The sequence below is a fragment of the Helicoverpa armigera genome, chromosome 20 (genome assembly GCF_030705265.1).
Source record: "Helicoverpa armigera isolate CAAS_96S chromosome 20, ASM3070526v1, whole genome shotgun sequence".
NCBI lineage: Eukaryota > Metazoa > Arthropoda > Insecta > Lepidoptera > Noctuidae > Helicoverpa > Helicoverpa armigera.
Window position 1 is genome coordinate 4271022 of NC_087139.1, and position 21989 is coordinate 4293010.

Sequence of the window (21989 nt, forward strand, 5' to 3'; positions counted from 1 at the left end):
TCTCCCTGAGGAGCCCGTGGAACAACGCGCGCCGCTGACACGGGTCTGTTGTCTATCACCCGAACTCACCGCCCACAGACCGACGTCTACGGTGGCCGGGAGTCGTCTCTCGACCCTTGGCGTCCGTGGTGTCTTCCTGGTCCACTACTGCGGCTGGGATGAGAGGTGCTACTCGCAGTCGCTCCGCCGTCTCCTTCTCGAGCATGACTGCTTCGCAGAAGGAGGCGACGGCTTCCCATTCCCTCTTGCTCCGGACCATGGCTTGAACCAGGGAAGGACGCGAAAGGTCGCCGCTGCCTATTGCCTCGACGACAACACGGCGGTACCCTTCCCAGGCAGTGCACACCTGGACTGTGCTGCTCCACCGAGTCCTCAGAGCTGTCCGCATGGTGGTGAAGTAAAAGCCCTTGCTCAGTAAGGTCATAGAGTAGGTAAAATAAGCATTAGCTACATTTGTACCTAGTATGAGCTGACAGCTATGAGGATAAACAAAATAAACGAATGAATACAATTTGTTTAGATTTTATAAATTAAGATGAGAAAGAAGATTTGTATCTAACCTAGAGATAGTTAAGGACACACACACAAGTTTACTTTCCTAAAAAACAGCATTTTTAACACTTACAATACGTAATGTATGCAACATTACATTATATTGAGGCTACATAACAAAGATTTGACGTTAAATGAACAATTGCTATATTTTATCAGAAAAATGTAAAAACCGGTAAATTACCGGTTTCATATTATTTTTACCGGTAATTTAAAACTCGTAAAAATAGGCGATTTACCGGTAAAAACAAAACCGGTTAACCGGTATTGCATGCCCTAATTGGGAGTAGGTAGGTATTGTATTTGGGAAATTATTACTTTAATCTTGTTTATTCAAATAAGCGCCTTCCCCTATAATCTGCATGACCAGCCTAAAATACAAAACTAAATTCATACTTTCATTCATAACTGATTTACGATAGTTTTTTTTACTTCACGCAAAAATGTTTTGTGTCTGAATTTGAATTATTCACTTCGTCTGTTTGTTTGAAAAATGAGAATATCCGCAACGACATTGACAGCGCAGCAATGACAAATGATATGACAGTCTGACAGGAGTCTGACGCGGATAAAATGTCAGAGAAAGTGTGGCCAGAGCACAAAAGAAAATGTATGTGCTTTTCGTTTAATAAACGTTCATTACTTTTCAATGTGCTTAGGTAGATAGTAGCTGCGGTTATTTTTGCTTTGAGTTGTTTACAAATCGATTTCACATATTCGATAGCAAACCATATAATGACATGTGTAAATTAAGTGTCAACACCGTCGTTATCTATCAATTATTTAGCACTAAACGTCATAATAAGCGACATATATTTTGTAAGCGGTGAAAGAATTATGTTTTCGTGTCATAAAACAGTATAAACAGCCAGAATTATAACTGCGATAGCAAGGTAATTATTTGTTGTTATTATCAATGTTGTAGGAACATTACAATTAATAGTTTACCGGCTTTTTGGAAACCAAATGTCGTGGACGCCTTACGTGTTTCTACTACGGTTCAGTCTTGTATTTTGACTGTATTTTACTGCAAGCTTATTGGTAAAGATTTTTAACGATCATCTGAAGTTCGCTTCTAGTTATCAAAACAAAATTATGTAGTTTTGTTAGTAATAACTATAGAACTCGTCATGTTGCTGCGTCCGATTACATTGTTTTTTTATTTATTAGGTAGAAAGATGAGGATCCGAAGATTATCAGCTGTGTTTTGGACAACATGCATAATTGCGTTTATTTTTATACTGTATGTGGTGACCGATTTGAGTTTCAAATTGCCAAGCATAAAGCCAGCACCCGATGTTGATGTAAGTATTTTTTGCAACTAGTTACAAGTTACTTTCTAATCTTATTGAGCATGATGATGTCTATATTATTGTATGTTATATTGTGTGATTCTTACTCTTGAATAGGTCAGCACACTCACCAGCAAGTCTGTGAGTCATCTATAACATTTTATTTTATTTAAATCATCTCTGGTATCACAACATCACTATTAGGCCCACAAAAGGTCATATTCTTTAATAATTCTTTAACAAGCTACTCTAAGCCTGTCAATAGTTGAGTTAAGAACAACATGGTATTGAACAATTTAATATGTAAAAAATTGCCACACGTAAACAAGTCTTATCAAAGCAATAACGTTGTACAAACTATACAGTTACCTATTTCCACTTAAAATTGGCATTCTTCAAAATTCATAATTATTTGGTTGGTACTCTGAAAATAAAGTGTTCTCTTTTTTTCAAACCTACACAAGTAAGTTCTTTTACAAATTTACATCATTTTTTATTTTATGATTTTCATTATTTATGTAAAACAACTTCCTTGATTTTTATGTATAAAACACTAGCCTGTTTTCCCATGGTTTCACAGATATCCTGTGGGATTACTGTCCATACCTTGATAAAATATAGCCTATGTTTCTCAGGAAGAGTCTAGTTTTCCAACAATTAAAAAAAAGTCAAACCGCTTCAGTAGTTTCGGAGCCTTCAGGATACTATAAAAAAATGTTTCGTCTTCATTATATTTGTATAGATCATTAGGGCCTATAAGTTTTGTATTACCAAATTTTAATTTTATGCCCATTTTATTCTCAAGCTATTTATTAAAGGTATTGTTTCATCTTGTTATGTGCAATGTTTATTTTAAAATCAATAAGAAAAATGTTATTTATGTATCAGGTGCAATAACAAATAGAATAGAATAATTTATTTGCCATAAACATATGTATACAAAAATACCTTCGCAGGTGTATGTATATAAGATGGTACAATTGAATATGTGCTTAAAAACATGTTTGCCATTTGCCATGGCATGCAAATAAAATCTAATATTTTTCATCGAGAAACTCTTTAATGTTATAGTATGCCCTCTGTAAATAAATGTGGTCAATTAATTCTCCATAGTTCCATCTACTAAATAAATAATAAATAAGCTTTGAGAATAAAATTACACTCATCATGTACCTGATAAAGTAAAATCCATTCATTTTAGACAAAATGGTCATCGTTTGAATCCAAGCTGCGTCATATAGAGAACGAATTGAACCAGCACCATGTAGTTGTCGGAGAAATTAAGTCTGCCGTGGACCAGATGGTGGAACAGTCTCAGGAGTACCATCCTCCTCAGAAGAGGCCCAAAGAGATTGTGTACCGGGAACCGCAGAAGATTAAAGAAGTTAAGGCAGTTGGAGATGAGCCACCGAAGATGAGAGTTCCATTCAACGAGTCTTCGTGTCCCATACAGAAGTTATCTGTACCCAAGACAGATATACAGGTACTGTTTTATTTAGAACTATCTATTCCCTAGACAGAGCACTTATTTTGTACTTGTGCTAGTTAATAGAGAGAGAATATTGCCCAGCAGTTGGACAACTGAAGCTAGAAGAAAAAAAATATGATTTAGCCATTCAAATTGACAAACTTATATTACCTAACATATTGATGCAGGAACGTAATATACTTGGTATTCATTGATCGTAACTCTAGCAAGAGCTGCGTGAATGAAAAATGTGCCTAATTAAAAATTCATGCTTGTATTTAATCTAATTTTAAATTAATGTCAAAGTGAAATTGATTCCGATAATAGTAGGTACTTTATTCAGTAGCTATTTTTTATCTTAAGCCAATCAGTAGTATTAATAAGGCAATTATAAAGATAAAATCGAAAATGTTGTATGTAGCATGTGAGCGTGTGCAACTTGTATGTCGCCGTAAAAATACAAATACAGTCAATTTTTCACAAAAGTTTAGAGACTGCAAAGTATATGGATATCAATTTAAAGTGTGATCACATTTTTATTTTCTGCTGGTTTTGCACATCCTTCTATACCATACAATACGTTGGTGTAGAACTGTAGATAGTACAAAAACTTGCTACATTGATTTTTAATCGACTTTTTTTTTGAGTCTGACTTCCCAGAAAGGAGGTTCATCATTCAACTTTAGTTCCATACTATTAAGCGTTATTTTTATTCATCAAGGTGCCTTGAATTTTATGTAAATATTTTTTATAGATGCTGTCAATGTATGAGAGAATCTTATTTGATGATCTGGACGGCGGTGTCTGGAAGCAGGGTTGGGAAATAGATTATCAAGAGGACCAGTGGAGTCAGAAGAATAAGCTCAAAGTTTTCATTGTGCCACATTCGCATAATGATCCAGGTAACATTCTACTAATATACAGGGTGTGTCATTCACAATCACATTAAATTCTATCGCATATACTTTACGGCGATTTGTAAAAAAAAAACAAAACCATTCAGTGGTTTAACCACAGAAGTCATATTTCGTTTTTATAATTTACAACATCATGTGTAAAGCAGAGATAAAGTTAGGACGTTCATTTAATGTGATTGTGAACGACACACCCGATATATAAAGGATTAATATTATGTTTATTTCAGTGAATATAAAATATTTCTTTATTCGGAATTTGAAGTATGTACCATAGATGTACTATGTACCTATGGTTAGGGAAAGGAAAAATACAGGAACTTAAAATAACAGTTCAGGAAAACGCAAGCAATGATATAAAAACAGTGCCTGTCTCTGACTGTTTTCATGAAAGGCACTGTCCATTTTCAATGTCCATGAACCGAAAATCACTTTCTAAAAAACATTGTGACTCAAAATAGATTGAATGTAAGTACTAAAAGCGTGGGACTGTAGCGAATCATCACTTGATTTTGTCATAAATCTGTGCGTCCCTAATGATAAGTAGTACTCAGAACGTTAACGGTTTATTACCAAGCTATAAAACGGGAAGTGCTTCCCATAGCGCCGAGCTAAATAAAAAATAAATATAAAATTCTGACGACGTCTTAAATATATACCTACCGTACATTGAACCACTCTATGCAGACATTCATATGTCCAATACAATAAAGCAAATGCTGTTAGAGTATTAATTGTTTTTTTTTCTAAGAATTAATTTTAGAATAGTAAAAATTTCAATAATACAAATAATACCAGAGTAAATTGCCTGATATTTCATTAATTCTTATTGTTCATGTAATCCTCCTTGTCTATTCTAATAAAATAAAAATAAAACAGCGCTAGATAGCCAATTTGATGAACGCGGGATCTTAGTAATAGAGGACCATTTTTACTCTAAGTACGTAATCTCCAAAAGAAGCTTTCATAATGATTATGCAATAAAACTGTGCATTTTCATTAAATTGCTCGTCATTTTAAGAGCTGTTTATCTATTTCCTTTTGTTGCTACGCCACATTAGCCAAGTTTAAATCAAACGTGATTTCGCATCACTGCCACAGAGACTATAAATCTTACGTGTTTAGAACGGTCAACTACAATCGTAATATAGATTCGTTATTGGATACCTAAATCACCTAAATAAATGGTTTAATATACTGCGTGGTAACGTGGTGTATGTATTTTGATGTGACTCAGTAACTGATGAAGACTGACCTGACTCAGAGACATTTAATGATTACTTAAGTTACTCCTTAGTGACGGAATGTCATACAAATCCTTCACTAAGGAATGGCTTAGGTAATCATTAAATGTCTCTGAGTGGGGAGGTGAATAGTGCTTCCTTAATACAATCTTAATTTAGTTTCTACTGCAATATCTTGCTTCAATTCTTTTTTTGAGGTGGGAAATCATCAGGGGTGACCCCACCCACTATAGGTGTAGTGCTAGGGAGTGTCAGACTCCTACTGACTGAAACCCACCTTTGTTCCTTCTGTAGCCCTCTGTGTACCAGGACCTTGGCTATTCTTTCGAATCATTCCGAAGCCCCGGCAGGATATCTAAGAACCTGATTTTTGTCTTAAAGTTTAATAATATTCTTGGCTTAGTAACAGTTCTTATTTTGATAAGGACTTCCTTATTTTGATGAGGATGTAATTTGTTATATCTTAAGATGATATCCAAATTCGACCAGAATTTGAGGGTCAGACACGCATTCTCACGCATTATAAATTACAGCTGTATTATTCGCGCAGATAACCGAAGGACGTCGCTTATCTTGCCTCTTGTAATACGATAAAGATAATTAAGTTTACGATCATCAGGTGTGTTTGTACCGAACATGTGTTAATTTGACGGTTTATCTATTGATATCAAACTTTTTCTGTGGAAATTAAACTAGACTTAAAAAAAAAAAACATGCTTACAGGCTGAGTTATAAATATTGAGAAATGTTTCAATGCCCATGTACACTTATCATTTTCAGTTTGGTTTCGCTAGCTTTTACAACCATATTAGGATTTAAAAATAAAAAAAAATTGGCATCTATAAGTATTTGCAAGTTTGTTAATTTGCATAGGAATATATTTGTTTGTTTCATTAATTTTGAACTACACTGTACAAGATAAGGTGGTCTGTTATCATGTAGTTTCGCACAGCAAAATTAGGCATCCAGATATTAGGTAAAATACTGAATAATTAAATTTTATGTATTATCGCGTGACGAACAGTACATATTATGTAAATATTGTTTATTTAATAATAATTCATCTAAAGAAAAGATCAAGTAAATTCGGTTGAGGAAAATTTTAGTTAAAACTAAAATAAAATTTGCGATTGACTGACCATGAACGAGCTTTTTACAATAGGTACCACTTATGTTTTTACATCTATCCAATTCTTTTTGCCTGTCTATAAATATTATATCACACTTAGAACAAAAACTTAGTCATTCCATGCTACAGGCTTCCAAGCACCTCCTGCAAACTAAACGAAGTAAAAATATATGCGGTTGTTTAAAAAGGGGATCCATACAGGCAAAAAAAGACGTTACAAAAAATAAAACTGACTTCAATATCGGATCTCATTTGAAAAATACTATGCTGAAAACCGCATCACAATCGGTTCAGCTAAACGTGTGTCGCGTACAAACATACAAACAGATGAAACCGAGAACCTCCATATTTAAAGTCGGTTAAAAAAAATCTGTCAATCTTTTAATGATTCAGAGATTATTTCACATAATGTTGACAAAACATTGCAGGCTGGATAAAGACTTTCGAGAACTACTACAAGACGCAAACGCGCGCGATATTCAACAACATGGTGGAGAAGCTATCGGAAGGCATCGGGAGGAAGTTTATATGGGCCGAGATCAGCTTCCTGTCGCTCTGGTGGAATAGTGACGCTACGGAAAAGGATAAGGCTGCGTTCTTGAGGTATTTATGCAATTGAATTGATCTTAATACAACAGAAAGAATACTGTTTGTTTCTCTTGCGAAATTGATTCAGTAATAAATGACTGCTTGCATCATTCTTAGAATTTTATATGTTGTTTGTACACTGCTGGTAGTGGGGACCCTACAATGTGCGCCTTATTGCCGCCATTATAAACATCATATAACCCTGTCACATTACCCGTTAATTTAACAAGAACTTACCCATTTTTTAATGACAAGTTAAGTTTAATTGCATCCGGAGACTACACCCTACTAAATATGTGTCGTAATTCTTTCGAAAAATACCAGTTCTCACCCTTCACACATATACACTTAAGTTATATACATTTCTTTATCTTTCCAGCCTTCTAAAATCAGGCAAAATAGAAATAGTGACAGGCGGTTGGGTTATGAACGACGAGGCTAACTCCCATTGGCTTTCCATCATTCGTCAACTGACAACTGGTCATCAATGGCTTATAGATAACATGGGCTATATACCTAAGAATGCTTGGGCCATTGACCCGTTTGGTCACTCTAGTACCCAACCGTATTTGCTCAAGTTAGCTGGCTTTGAGAACTCGGTAATACAGAGGGTACATTATAGAGTGAAGAAGGAATTAGCTTCTAATAAGCAGTTGGAGTTTAAGTGGAGGCAACTGTGGGGTAAGTGTTGTTGTTAATGTAATAATAATAATGTTATCTTCAATTTTTATGTTGTTTTTTCTGATATGTATTTGAGGAGCTTGAGCAGTGAGCGAGCCGAGAGAATAAAGTCCCTAATTTAGATGTCCTTACCGTCAGTTGCACAAAGCTCCGTTAAAATTAAAGCTTCATTAAATGTATTGCTTACACTTTTTAACTTGTTGACAAAGAGTCAGCAATGGATTTAAAGAAGAATATTGTTGTTTAAAACTTATGTTATGTTTTTAAATAGCATGGCCTATTTTTACGCTTCCCCTCTCTCTTCCTATTGCCAACCAAATACAATAGCAATTGTGACATTTCACAGCTTATACATACATACTTTATTTCCACTTCTATTGAAAATCCTGTTCCTAATCCCAATAATTCAATAGGTTTTGTTTTGCAGACGGTGTCGGTAAAACGGACATGTTTACACATATGATGCCTTTCTATTCTTACGACGTACCTCATTCCTGTGGACCTAATCCTAAGGTTAATTAACTATTTATCATAATAAGCACTTGGGGCCCAAGTTCACAATCAACAAAACGTGTTTAAGTAAACAGTTGTTTTGAGAAGAACTTGGCGTAACTTGGGTCTAAATATACAAATCAAAAAATTTGTGCATGCATATTTACTGCTTCTATTTAAATCCCATCTCCCGAACATTTTTCCAACTATATTGGGGTCGGCTTCCAGTCTAACCAGAGACAGCTGAGTACCAGATTTTTACAAGGAGCAACTGCCTATTTGACCTCCTCAACCCAGTTACCCAGGCAACCCAATAAGACTGGCTGTCAGACTTCTATCAGATTCCGAGTTGTCTGATTTGCTTTTATTTAGTTAATTCATCAGTACTTTATTTTCATTCAAAAATGCTCCTTATTAGTATAGCAATAAAGTCATGTAAATATGCAGTAATATTGTATTAAAATCTGTCTTGTTTGTAGGTGTGTTGTCAATTTGACTTCAAAAGACTGCCGGGTAACGGAGTCACATGTCCGTGGGGTGTAGCACCAAGGAAGATCACTGAGAAAAATGTACAAGAAAGGTAAATACGAGACAATTTGTTTTTGTTTATATAGAATTGTGTTTAAGGTAAAATCGTTATTGATATAAAGTTACAAATAATATGCTAGTATAAGGAAATTGTATACAAAATCTATGCCAATCAACCAATTAATTTATAAACAATCCCTATTTATCATTCCCTATTATACATTGTAACAAAAACATAAACAGTGTTAAGTATTACAAAGTTCGTATGTTATTGATTATTTTATATTTGGTTAATCAATTGTCAAGACGACTGTTAGATTTTTGTCATTTCACCAAAATTATTATTTTAATATTTTACATAAGTCAGTGAAATTATAAACATAAAATAATTTTCAGGGCCCAAACAATCCTGGACCAATGGCGTAAAAAGGCCCAGCTGTACAGAAGTAACGTGGTAATGTTCCCTCTCGGGGACGACTTCCGATACGACCGGTCCAACGAGTGGGACAATCAGTACCAGAACTATGAGATACTCATCGATTTTATCAATAATAATGATGCTTGGAATGCTGAGGTAGGTCATTTTGACGATTATTTATGTGCTATTTTCTACTGAAGTTTAAAATTATGCTAAACCCATTTTTTGAAAACATTTGATACCGTATGACTCCAGTTTTAGCAAGATGGACTGTAACACCGTTTTCACACTAGCTGATTTTCCGTTCGATTGTTCATAACGAATCGCACGCTCTGTGCGACAATTTTGACAACAGCGGTTTAAAGTAAGAACGTGAAACCGGGCGACAAGTTTTTTGTCACTCGAAATATGTCCTCACGAAAAAGAAAAAAACGAGCGGAAAAGACGTGAACAAAAGTGTAGCCCTGACTTTGCCTTCGATCGAATGTCTCTTTGTCGTAACAGCTCCTTCATGCAGTCTCAAGAGTCAAGTGGTCATCCGTAAAACATGTCCCTCTCTACCATTTATCAAGACCTGGTATGCCGAAAGGGATTACATACTCTACGGGTGTGCCTTTCCCCAATAAATTAAAAGTGTTGAATAAATTAAACTTCGAACGTCTTCCAGGTACAATTCGGCACTCTCCAAGACTACTTCAAGGCGGTTCACGCGGAGGTGAAAGCCAGCGACTTCCCCGTACTTTCTGGCGATTTCTTCACTTACGCTGATAGGAACCAGCATTACTGGAGCGGGTATTACACGTCTAGGCCGTTTTATAAGAACATGGATAGAGTGCTGCTGGCTTATGTCAGGTAAGATTGGCTATTTGATTTTATTTACCACATAGTTCAAAATTAAGAATGTTGCATTTCGGTAGACAAAAGAGTCTATACAATACACAGGGGTGATTTAATCCCGTAACCACATCGTGGTTTTCTTAACTGAGTCGAATTGCATCACTATGTTATCAATTTAAGTAAAATAGGTATTGAAACTGGCAGGCCGTGATACTGCAGACATTGAGGTTAATGACCTAGTATTGTGACCCGCCGGCGACATTTCAGGTGCTGACCTTCCATCGAGGTGGCACATATAAGTCCTGCTTGTATATACTGGTGGCATACCGCGCCTATCAAATTAGGCTGATAAATCGATACTTTTGGCACATCAAAATAAATGACAGCCCCCAAAACGTACATTCAAAAGTTTAAATCTATTTTGATGTGGCTAATGTCTCATTTCTCACGATTTGCAGGGCAGCAGAAATAATAACAGGTCAAGCTTGTTCGGCGGGAGTAGTTTCCAACATAATGTCGCTACAGCTGCGAGACCGCGTGGAGCAGGCTCGGCGGGCGCTGGCTCTGTTCCAGCACCACGACGGCGTCACCGGCACCTCGCGGGACGATGTGCGGGAGGACTATGCTAAGAAGTCAGTAGGAACTTAAGTACTGATAAAAAAAGCACTGAAAGTCCGCCACCGTACAAAATGTGTAGAAAGTTTTGAATAAAAAAAAAGTGGTGGGGAAGTAGCTTAGAACTTGAAGAAGGTTGTATGGTACTTTTTATGCTTATGTGGGTCTATTGAGGAGATAACTTCATGTTTTTCAACAATGAGGGTTTTCTAAAATGGCGTCCACGAGGTGGCAGCACCGAGGCGTCAGGTCCAGTCCTGGTACCCGTCAAAGTGCTTATCTTTACTATGAACCGTGAACGATTTTAGTGATCTATATTGTATAATTAAAGCAGTGCGTTAATGTTTTACAATTGCGGTTGAGTAGGTAAAAAACTAAATCATATTGTGTACAAATTCTAGTACATTGCGTTATCTGCCTTTCAACAAGCTTTTCCTTAGCACCAGTGACTTTTGCACCCCTCTTTCTAAGCTCAATTTTTAGTTCGGAACCTTATTCTGACCGTAGTCCTTAATAAAATCAATAACACTTCCAATATAACAGAATTTCAATAAACAATAAGTTCGGACCCTACAATTCCATACTATTTGACAGCTGTTTGGACCAGACGCATACGTGGCGCCACCCTGTGGCAGAAAAAGTAGAGAAAACCCTCATTGGTCTCAAGGCCACTCGACTCCCGTCGATGAGTTGCTTGCCATATGAAAATGCCACAAAGAAAGAGGTTGCAAAATGAATGTTTGTTAACTAGAAAAGTCTGAGACCCTTCAGAGTTATTCCAGACACTATATGACGGACACGTATAATACTCAAATTCTAACCATTTTTACTTATTTCCCAGATTACTAACAGCAATAAAATACAGCCAATCCGCAATCCAACAAGCCGCTTACTACCTTCTCAACCAGCCGCTAATAGTGGACCAGCCTCAAGAAGACATTTACTTCGACGTGGACGACATCTGGCGGTCGCATGACGAGATTCCGACCAGGATCACCATAGCTTTGGATGCGGTATCACCTTCGAGAAGGATTGTGCTGTATAATGCGCTGGCTTTTAAACGGCATGAGATCATGACTGTTTTGGTTTCGTCGCCGCATGTTGAGGTGAGTGGGGTGAAGAAAAAGGAATACCTATAGATTCTGTTTATATAAAATGGAAAAATGTGGGAATTGAGATGGGTGGAAAAATAGATAGTTTTGATAATAAAATAAACCTAAAGACACGATTTGGGCCAGCCCTCGACCTTTTTGATTAATCAACTTGGTTGTTAAAAGTCGTAACATGAAAAAAAAAGTTGGAAGCTTGTAAGGCATTTAACTTAGCCTGTTGAAGTATAGGCTATTTAAACCTCCTTAAAAATTTGGTAATGGTTCCAGAGATAGCAACTTTGCAACAAACTTTTTAACTTTATAAAGGTGTGTAGATACATGAAACATAATCGCATTGTTTCTCTAGGTGTTCGACCCCGAAGGCAATCCGATGATGGCACAAATATCACCAGTAGTTGCCGGCGACCGACGCCTCGCCTTCGCTGCCAACAAGTACCAACTGTCCTTCCCAGCCGTCGTGGAACCGCTAGCTCTCACCGTCTACACTGTGGCACTTAGAGACAGTACTAGGCTTAATAAGTAAGTATACTTAGTTTATTGGTAGAATGTTATAAGAGATATGGGCAGTAGGGGCCGGCGACCGGCGCCTTGCATTCGCAGCCAACAAGTACCAACTGTCCTTCCCAGCCGTCGTGGAACCGCTAGCTCTCACTGTCTACACTGTGGCACTAAGAGATAGTACTAGACTTAATAAGTAAGTATACTTTGTTTATTAGTAGTAGGGTAAAAGAAGACCCCATGTTGTTCCTAGTTCCCAGTTACCCAGCTCTAGTTCCCAGTTACCCAGTTATTGTTACCAGATACCAAGGTGTTGTTACCAGTTACCTGACTGTTGTTCCCAAATATCTAGCTGTAGTTACCAGTTACCCAGTTATTGTTCCCACTTACCCAGCTGTAGTTGCCAGATTCCAAGCTGTAGTTCCCAGATACCAAGCTGTAGTTCACAGATATTACGTCACGATACACGATTTTATCTTACCCTTAACTTCACTAACACCTTTACTCCCCCAGATACACCTCCTACTCTCGCGTCCGAGTATACAACGCAGACTACTGGACAGTGGACCTACCGAAGATGTTCCCCATAGAACAGCCGTCTGCCCGTCTCATGGAAGACATTACCATACAAGCTGGCAACAGTACCAGAGTGGTGGCTACCATGAATGGACTGATTAAAGCTATCGTGTCACCAGAGGGCACCACTGTGCCGGTTCATATGGATTTTGCGCAGTAAGTTTTTGTTGTCTAGGTTTTAGGAGTTGAAAGAGTGTATTGTCTGGTGATTCAAACAAAGTATCTTTTGACAAAATTCCACTAAGATGTTTGTGTGCCTGCTATGATGACTGTGACCATACAATTGGTAACAAAATAAACATCTTTCGCTATCAATTACTATTCTTTTTTGTACTAAGACACAACAAAATAAAAATATACGTCTCTATAAAACTTATTTGACTATAAGTTGACAACGTTTTTGCACTGAATAAAAATCATTCCTGTATATATATGATAGTTATAATATTCTTGTTCCTTATACATTTTCCATTATTAAAAGTTACAACAAATTTCCCCAGATATGACAGCCAGCGTGGCAAAGACAACAACAGCGGGGCTTACCTATTCATCCCGTCCGGCCCCGCCACGGACTTCAAGCCCGACGCCTTCCCCGAGATCGTGGTGACGGAGGGCATATACAAGGCCACGCTGTATGCAGCTCTCAACTCGCCTAAAGCCGCCGATATTGTGCTCGCTGTGAGTTCATTTGTATAGTTATGGACACGAATCTTGAGCTCTGACCTTCACCTGCGCAGAAGTAATTTATTGGGTCCCTTTTGTGGTATGAAGTGAGGAGCGGGGACGGGCTATAGCGGTGATTGGCCCGCAGTGCATCGCGTCAAAGCCGTCACTCGGGATTGGTTCTTTGCTAATAAATCACTTTTGCGCAGATGTAGGTCAGAGCTCAAGGTTCGTGCCGATAATCCGTTATTTTTGAAGATGACCATAAAGTTGGTTGTGGCTTTATTTATAGGGGTTACAACAAACAATTATTGACTACTACAAGTACAAAACGGACTTTCGACTTTTTAATGTTAGTGTGATAGGTAGGTACCTACTCAATTAGCTGTACTTGTTTCGTGCTTGGGAAATCTGAAAAAATATGTTTTTTTTGTAAACTGTAACTTTTTGTAACAAATATGTGGCAGAACAATGCTGTGAGCATCAATAGTAATACGAACTGATATTTAGGTTTAAACCCTACTCTTTTATAAGTTTATTGACCACAAGAAAGTAAAGCTTAGGCAAGTCTAAAATAATAAGAAATGAAGCAACCGAATATTTTTATTTGTAATATGCAATCTCAAGTTTTTGAGCTGTGACCTATAGTTCCTATTGTTTCTTTTATTTAAAAAGTATATGTAAAAGTATTAAGTATTATTTAACCATTTTCTCCTCAGATCTCAGTCCACAACAATCCGTCACTGCCACACAGTGAAGTAGAGATCAGTAACACGTTACTGATAGACCCGGCAGTGGACGACCTGGAGCTAGCACTGCGCCTGCGCACCGCCGTCAGGAACGGAGACGTCTTCTATACAGACCTTAATGGCATGCAGGTCAGTTGTAATACTTTGCTATTCACTATTTCCTCTAGATCTCAGTGCTGTCATTGAACATCCTTGGCAGTCGTTACGGGTAGTCAGAAGCCAGCAAGTCCGTCGCCAGACTAACCAAGGGGTATTGGGTTGCCCGGGTAACTGGGTTGAGGAGATCAGATAGGCAGTCGCTCCGTAAAAACACTGGTACTCAGCTGAATCCGGTTAGACTGAAAGCCGACCCCGACATAGTTGGGCTGTGCACAACAACCCCTCACTCCCGCACAGTGAAGTAGAGATCAGCAACACGTTACTGATAGACCCGGCGGTGGATGACCTGGAGCTAGCACTGCGCCTGCGCACCGCCGTCAGGAATGGAGACGTCTTCTATACAGACCTTAATGGCATGCAGGTCAGTTGTAACACTTAATATTATTTCCTCTAGATTTCAGTGCTATCATTGAACACCCTTGGCAGTCGCTACGGGTTGTCAGAAGTCAGTATGTCTGACGCCAGTCTAACCAAGGGGTATTGGGTTGCCCGGGTAACTGGGTTGAAGAGGTCAGGTAGGCATTCGCTCCTTGTAAAGCTCTGGTACTCAGCTGAATGCGGTTAGACTGGAAGCCGACTCCAATAAAGTTGGGAAAAGGCTCGGGTGATGATGAGACCTCAGTGCACAACAACCCCTCACTGCCACACAGTGAAGTGGAGATCAGCAACACGTTACTGATAGACCCGGCGGTGGATGACCTGGAACTAGCACTGCGCCTGCGCACCGCCGTCAGGAATGGAGACGTCTTCTATACAGACCTTAATGGCATGCAGGTCAGAGGTTATTCTGTGATATATACCGTTGACTAAAGCCCAAGTTCTGTAAGACCGGGGCTGCTGGATTGTGTGTAGGACTCACTAGTATTCAAAGGCTTAAGAAGGAAGTTCTCAGCCTGTCCAAAAAGTGGAGGGGTCATATGACGACTTTTCACCAAGAGAAAAGAAAAAAAAACATGTTCACCGATAACTGAACATCAATTTTTCTTAAAACAACTGTTCACTTCGAAAATTTTAACGTGAATATTCATAGGAAATAGATGTTTTAAGAAAACTTATCTTTATGTTGTCGGTGAACTTGAGTCTCAAATCATAATATGTACTAATTTCTACTTGCCCGACAGATGATAAAGCGTCGCTACTTCGAGAAGATTCCACTACAAGCGAACTTCTACCCGCTGCCGGCCGCTGCCTATATAGAGGATGACAAGTTTAGATTCACGGTGCTTACTTCAACGCCGCTAGGAATGGCCGCCTTACAGTCTGGTCAGATAGAGGTAAGATATATTGATCTGAATCTGATAACTTAACATTATGTACAGAAGATTGAATTTTTGTCTAGTCGAGGTCATTCTGAACAGATTTGCAAAAGTGTTTCAGTTACAGGAAGCAATAAAAAAAAACGTATTCTTGTGGTGTTCAAGTTCGGATGTTTTTTTATTACCAAACAGGGGTCTTTAATGAGATATGAAAAAAGCACGTAACAATACTATCCCGCTACTATTAGATTGTGTTGTGTCAAAGTTTTCTATGAATTAAAGTGTTATTGAAAACCCAGTAGAGCCTACATACATAACAATACTTTTATTGAACTGTCAAAAACGTTACTTTCAATGCAATTAGAATGAAAATGTGTATATTCTCGTCCAGATTATGCAAGACAGAAGACTGAGTCGAGATGACAACAGAGGACTGGTGCAGGGTGTCCTCGACAACATAAGGACCAGACACACATTCAAACTTATTATTGAGAACGCTAAGAAAACTTGTGAGGTAAGTCAAAGCAAAAGTAAGAAATTAAGAACGAGAATTAAAGTCGTTTGTTATTAATAGATAGATAGAATATTCATTATTGTACACTAAAAACAAACATAGAAGCACATAACAAACAAGTAGTAACAAGTTTCAAATTACATGATATAGCTTTAAAATGACATGGTGAGTGCTAGATTGCTCTCCGATTATATCAAAGTAAAGTTGAATCGAAGTAATCATATAGTGCGTTTGTTCGAGCATCGTGGTCGGTGTAAAAGCTGCGGATCTCAACAGCCCGTTGTAAGATTGTCCACTTGTGGTCTCATTTGTTTCGCACCACCGAAACCGTGATTGTTCGAAAGAGCTACCCCGTAAAGAGCAGTTTGTCTGACTCCATACTCCCTAAACTAGCCACTCTCGATTACAAGTTTTGTTTTAAATTCCAGAAGCGAACCCCATCAGAACACCCATCAGGACAGCTGACACTAGGAGCTCACGTATCCCAGCAGTACCTGCTGCAGCCGCTCATAGCCATGCACTACACCAGCAAGCAGGACGGCCGCGTGGCCTACTCCCGCGCCACCGCCAACCACGCCGACCTCGTGCTCGCGGCCTTCCACTCGCATGTCACTGCTAAGGTAAGCACGTTGTTTATTCATACGTACAATAAAAACCGGTACCTATGAACTGCCCTATGTATTTCCTTATGTACACTATGAACTCCCCTATGTATATCCTTATGTACACTATGAATTTAAACCCTAGTTTAACCCCATAAGGAATAGATTTTGATTTTGAATAGATAAAATCTCTCCTTAATGTATGTCTTCCGTCTATAAAAGAGGCTTTAAATAAACAAACTATAGTTCGGCCGCTCAGAGAATGCGTTTCTGACACATCGCGATTGAACTGACGACGTAACTTTGTAATGGCGTTGCAGTACGATAAAAATATTTTTGCTGGTTGTTTATCGTTTTAACAATTGTTGAGCATTAAAACAACATTATTATATCAATAATAATCAATGAATGTTGTAATTTTGTGCCAAATTGAGTGTCAAATAACTTGGTAAACAATATTTTTCTAAATCTATACTGCGCTATTACAAGGTTATGTCAGCGCTTTATATTTGTAGTGCTGTGCTAAAAATAACAGGCAAGTATCGTAATCTGTTCTGGTTGATGGTTCTTATACAGTTTTACTTATAATATAAAATAATACGTTTTGTTTTTCTTTTTAAGAATTTGAAAATAATGGACTATAGGATAACTTTTATGAAATATAAAAATAAAACTATAATCAAACTGAACGCGCGAAAGAAAGTAGCATTTTTATATTTAGGTTGAAAATGGTAACCCCAAATGGCATCATGGGCCGTCATTTTGTGACGCTAAATAGTCATTTGTTGTCGTTTCGTGCGCTAAGACTAAGTGCCCTGCCTCATTAGGACGCCAATGGCGACGTCGCCGGCTACGTATCCAAGCAGTTAGTATTGAAATGTATGGAACCTAACTCACTTGGCGACGGTTTGGTAACGTCGCCAAATTGGAGGCGTGGCCACGAGCTACAGTTCCCTATGTGGCTTCTGGCTACCGTGGCAACTTGGCGACGTGGCCACAGTAGCCACTATAATGTACACGGTAAAGCGCACCTCCCTCACACAGTCGCCAATGTGGTCGCCAGTCAGCTTGCAATTTCTTGAGCGACGACGTAAACAATTGACTGTCGAGACGCCATGGCCACTCGACTTGGCGACATTTGGATGCCAGAAGTAGCCAGACCTGTGCCGCTGGCGACGTCGCCATGGCGTCCCAGTGAGGTAGAGCTCTAAAAACCTGATTTTGGAAGATTTTGACCGAGATATCAGGATTGATTCTGTTATTGATAATACCTAATATACACGTAATATACACGTAGGCGAAGATGATGATGAAGACACCACCTCCTCAAGCGAATCGGAGTCTGATTAACATTCTGTACGCACATTCAATTCAATGTACTTACTTCATTGCATAGAAATACAGATTGTAACTTTGTAACAAAGAATAAATAAAACGATTTTATTATATGAATATTACCTTTTTTTGGTTTCCACTTAAATAACTAAAATATAAATTTTAAATGATTCCGCCAATTTAAAACGAAAATAATCTTAAAATAATGCGGCGGTTTATTTTGGGGGAACGGTAACGAACTCAGTGTTATGTTGTGCCCATCACTAGTCCTGACTAACTGATAGGTGTCAGGAACGCATTCTCTGAACGGCCGAACTATAATAGGTACTTCTTTTTAATTTGATAGGCATATGCGCGCGCCATTTTCTTCTTTTTGCATTTAGTAATTTCCTCGATGAGGTGGAATTATTCTATTTTATTGTTTTTAGATCGATTTTAAATCTCATTACATTTTAAACTGAGTTTTTAAAACAATAAATTTTTATAGGATCTTTTTAATTTAACATGCGCGCGCCATGTTCTTAATCTTAGTAATTTCCTCGATGAGGTAGAATGAAAAGTTACGCGTGCAAATATTTTCACCTTGTGCTTTTTTGATTCCCTCGCTATCGCTCAGGATTCTAATTTTCCTTCCTTCTATTAAGACTTCTTCTAAGATTCCTTCGCTTGCTCGATCATCAAAATTGAGCCCGCGGTTAAAAAGCAACTTAGCAACTCAACTAAATTAAAAATATATATTTGTTAATAGAATAAAGACGACGTGATGCACGGCATGGGTATGACGCTACAGCGAGTGTTCCTCGAGCACTGCTACGGCAGCCCAGAGATCTCCAAGTGGTACCAATCGGGAGATGAACAGGTAATACTTTGAATTCTATAATTATTCCTTGTCTGTCTGTCTTGCAGGTACGCAAAATGCACCGATCGATAGTCAAACAGCTGAGAAAGGAAGTAGGCTAATTTTTACCCGTTTGCGGGGTGTAGTTTTCCTGGGACTGGGTGAAACCGTGGGTTACAGCAATTTGTGCTTTATTTTGCAAAAAAAATGTAACATCCGCTATGGTATTTTTTAAAATATTTCAATTTTCTTCATGTTTTTTTTACTTTTATAAGAAAAGTAAAATAGCTTTATTTTATAAAATGGTTTCTTTTTTACAGCTGCCAATATCGGATTTAGTAGATGTATCTGCAGAAAACGTATACGATAGTTCTCTAACATTCGTGAACGTACGGAACCCGTTACCGAGCGGCGTGGTCACGCTCTGTCCCATGGAAGTGAGGTCCGTATTCATAAATCAGACTCTTAATAAGAAATACTAGTTATCTACAATAGTTGTGAGAAGGAAGAAACTCGAATTTCGTCTGTTAAACGCACTTGATAACATATGTAAGTGTTTAAGAGGTACTCAAATATTAGGTAACTGAACTTCAATAGATAAAAACATACACAGGATTTTTTCTTGTTACTACATATTATGTCTATGATCACCTATAGTTTTTGAGCTACTCAAATGAATCATTATTTTACTCAAATAAACTTAGAAATAAAAAGACAAGAAGTAGTATCGAAATGCAATTAATAATGGTCTAAGTTTTTCAATCATTATTGTCGTATGTATTAAAGTTAATGAAAGCGTAACATATTCCTCTTAGGAGATTGGAAATACAACATTTTGACTGAATGTTTAACTATTCATAATTAAATGTAGAAGTAATTGTAATTTTTAAATAAACTGTGTATAATGTTGTCATGTAATGACGACCTATCTAATATTTGGTTGAAATCAACCCAATGGTTATTTGGCACAAAAATGCTCATATTAATAATCTCAGTGCTCGTCTATTTTAAACGAATTTAACAATTTCCCTCAATGATGATAGTGGCATTCGCTAAGGTATCGTTTTATTCGTTTTTTTTTTTGTAAACTTAGTTGCGAGTTTAACTATTGTCCGTGAATGATAAATGATGATGTAATTTTTATTATGCAGTTCGTCAAAAATTGCCCCAGATTACAATATGAACTGTAAATATATAAAGACGAATGTTAAGGTACGTTTTGAATGCGAGTTGTCCACTGCAACTGTCGACCGCACTTGCAGCGACTGCATGAAATCGGTCGATGTCTGAGGGCGACTGCATGTGCTGCCACGAATTACTGCCATTTACATGAATCCAAAACGGTTTCATGTAAATACATGCGAAACAGTGCAGCTGCGGCCGATATAATTCAGTCGAGGCATGTGCGGTCGGCAGTTGCAGTCGGCAGCTGGCATTAAAAACGTACCTTTATGTATAGAAGGGTCGATATTTTATTTTATATTGCGTACGGTTGTGTGGATTTAAATGTTTACCACTAACTAAGAAATATTTATTTAGTTTATAAGCTGACATTGTTTTTATTGCAAATATTTTTGTGTAATATATTATATTTTATCGGATGTCACAAAATGATATTAAAGAAGAAAAAAATACGTTATTTTTAAGTTTATGTAGTTTTAAAACCTCCACTATTTTTGATTTTAGGATCAAGAACTTAGAATTATGATGTACCATTTTTTGGATGTGTGTTGGGCCACTCGCAAGAACTTTACAATTAAATAAAATGCGTGCAATTGATAGTGGCTAGGAAATTGTTTAACAGCTGTGAATTTGTGAATGTATTTTAGGATATCCTAAGTTAATTATGTAGTTTCTTATATCTAAAATCACTGTTTATTACCATCGTATACACAATACTGCCAAGTTGAGTGACAACTATGTACTAAGTGGTCGCTATTAGCCAGTTGTCTAATGTTAAGGTTTGTATATAAGCGCACGTGAATACTTAACAGTTCACTATCATATAAACATATATTCATCCACCATGTATGTATTTGTTATACATGTCATATTAATATGGTGTAATTAGGGATGTATCTACTCACAAATTGTTCCGTCGACGTTATTTAGCGAAAAACGAATATATAATCGTTTAGTTTTTCTTTTTAAAGCACAAATGATTGCAGTTATAATTTAATTCATATTATAAGCGTATTCCTAGGCCGAATTTTGACTTATTTAAAAAAATGTCCACTGCGACGTATATTTGTTGCAATTTTATATTCCGTCTAATGTAACTCAATACAAAGTAATGAAATTATTTTAGATCTCAATAACCAATCAAATAATGGCTCGAATACTTAAACATCATTTTATGCGGTGCTAAAATCAAATCGTATTTAGCGTATCAAATTAAAAAATGGAACTTCCTTTTTGAAGGAAAATGGCGTTTACGTGTTCAGCCACTCAGATATGTAAGAAAATCACAATTTTAATTAATTTAAAAAATACGTACTCCATGTACTTTTATCTTTGAACGTTTTATCTATGTAAAATATTAGTGAGATTTGTATTATACTGATTATCATGCATTTAAATGTAATTTGAAAATATCGTTGTAAATATAGGAGACTGTGTTGAAATGGATTAATTTGTTGTTTTATTTTTAACAGACTGTCTCGAAATCTGGTATGTATGTATGTTTATAATATTCTTTATCATCTCATATCATTCGAGACATCAGGGTTAGATGTATCTTGATTGCCCAGCGTTTAAAAAAACAACAGTTGCATCGAAATTTTATTTATTGAAAACTTAACATGGTAACCATTGATAAATAAAAGGAAAGATACCATACTTTGTGCACAACGTTCAGATTCTAGAACTAGTTTGGCACGGAATCATTTATAAAAAAAAACTTCAAAAGTATAGAATCTTTCCTTTTACT

General features: G+C 37.2%; 1 protein-coding gene across 1 annotated transcript; it reads left to right on the forward strand.

Moving 5' to 3' along the window:
- Positions 1-1189: 1189 nt before the first annotated feature.
- LOC110380432 (alpha-mannosidase 2) lies at positions 1190-21688 on the forward strand. Its single transcript, XM_064039712.1, has 21 exons — positions 1190-1445; positions 1723-1856; positions 3046-3327; positions 4067-4214; positions 7028-7202; positions 7567-7868; positions 8296-8381; positions 8840-8940; positions 9285-9462; positions 9974-10158; positions 10602-10775; positions 11600-11864; positions 12217-12389; positions 12882-13100; positions 13445-13622; positions 14327-14485; positions 15637-15789; positions 16163-16285; positions 16714-16905; positions 18971-19081; positions 19381-21688. The coding sequence occupies exons 2-21, from the start codon at positions 1731-1733 to the stop codon at positions 19540-19542; spliced, it is 3492 nt and encodes a 1163-aa protein (XP_063895782.1). The 5' UTR covers positions 1190-1445; positions 1723-1730; the 3' UTR covers positions 19543-21688.
- The last annotated feature ends 301 nt before the right edge of the window (positions 21689-21989 follow it).

What these genes read in the sequence shown, in the direction of transcription:
- LOC110380432 (XM_064039712.1), top strand. Translation starts at nt 1,731, where the DNA reads ATGAGGATCCGAAGATTATCAGCTGTGTTTTGGACAACATGCATAATT. An exon ending in AGCCAGCACCCGATGTTGAT is followed by an intron (nt 1,857 to 3,045) that starts GTAAGTATTTTT and finishes CATTCATTTTAG; the next exon opens with ACAAAATGGTCATCGTTTGA. An exon ending in GACAGTACTAGGCTTAATAA is followed by an intron (nt 12,390 to 12,881) that starts GTAAGTATACTT and finishes TTACTCCCCCAG; the next exon opens with ATACACCTCCTACTCTCGCG.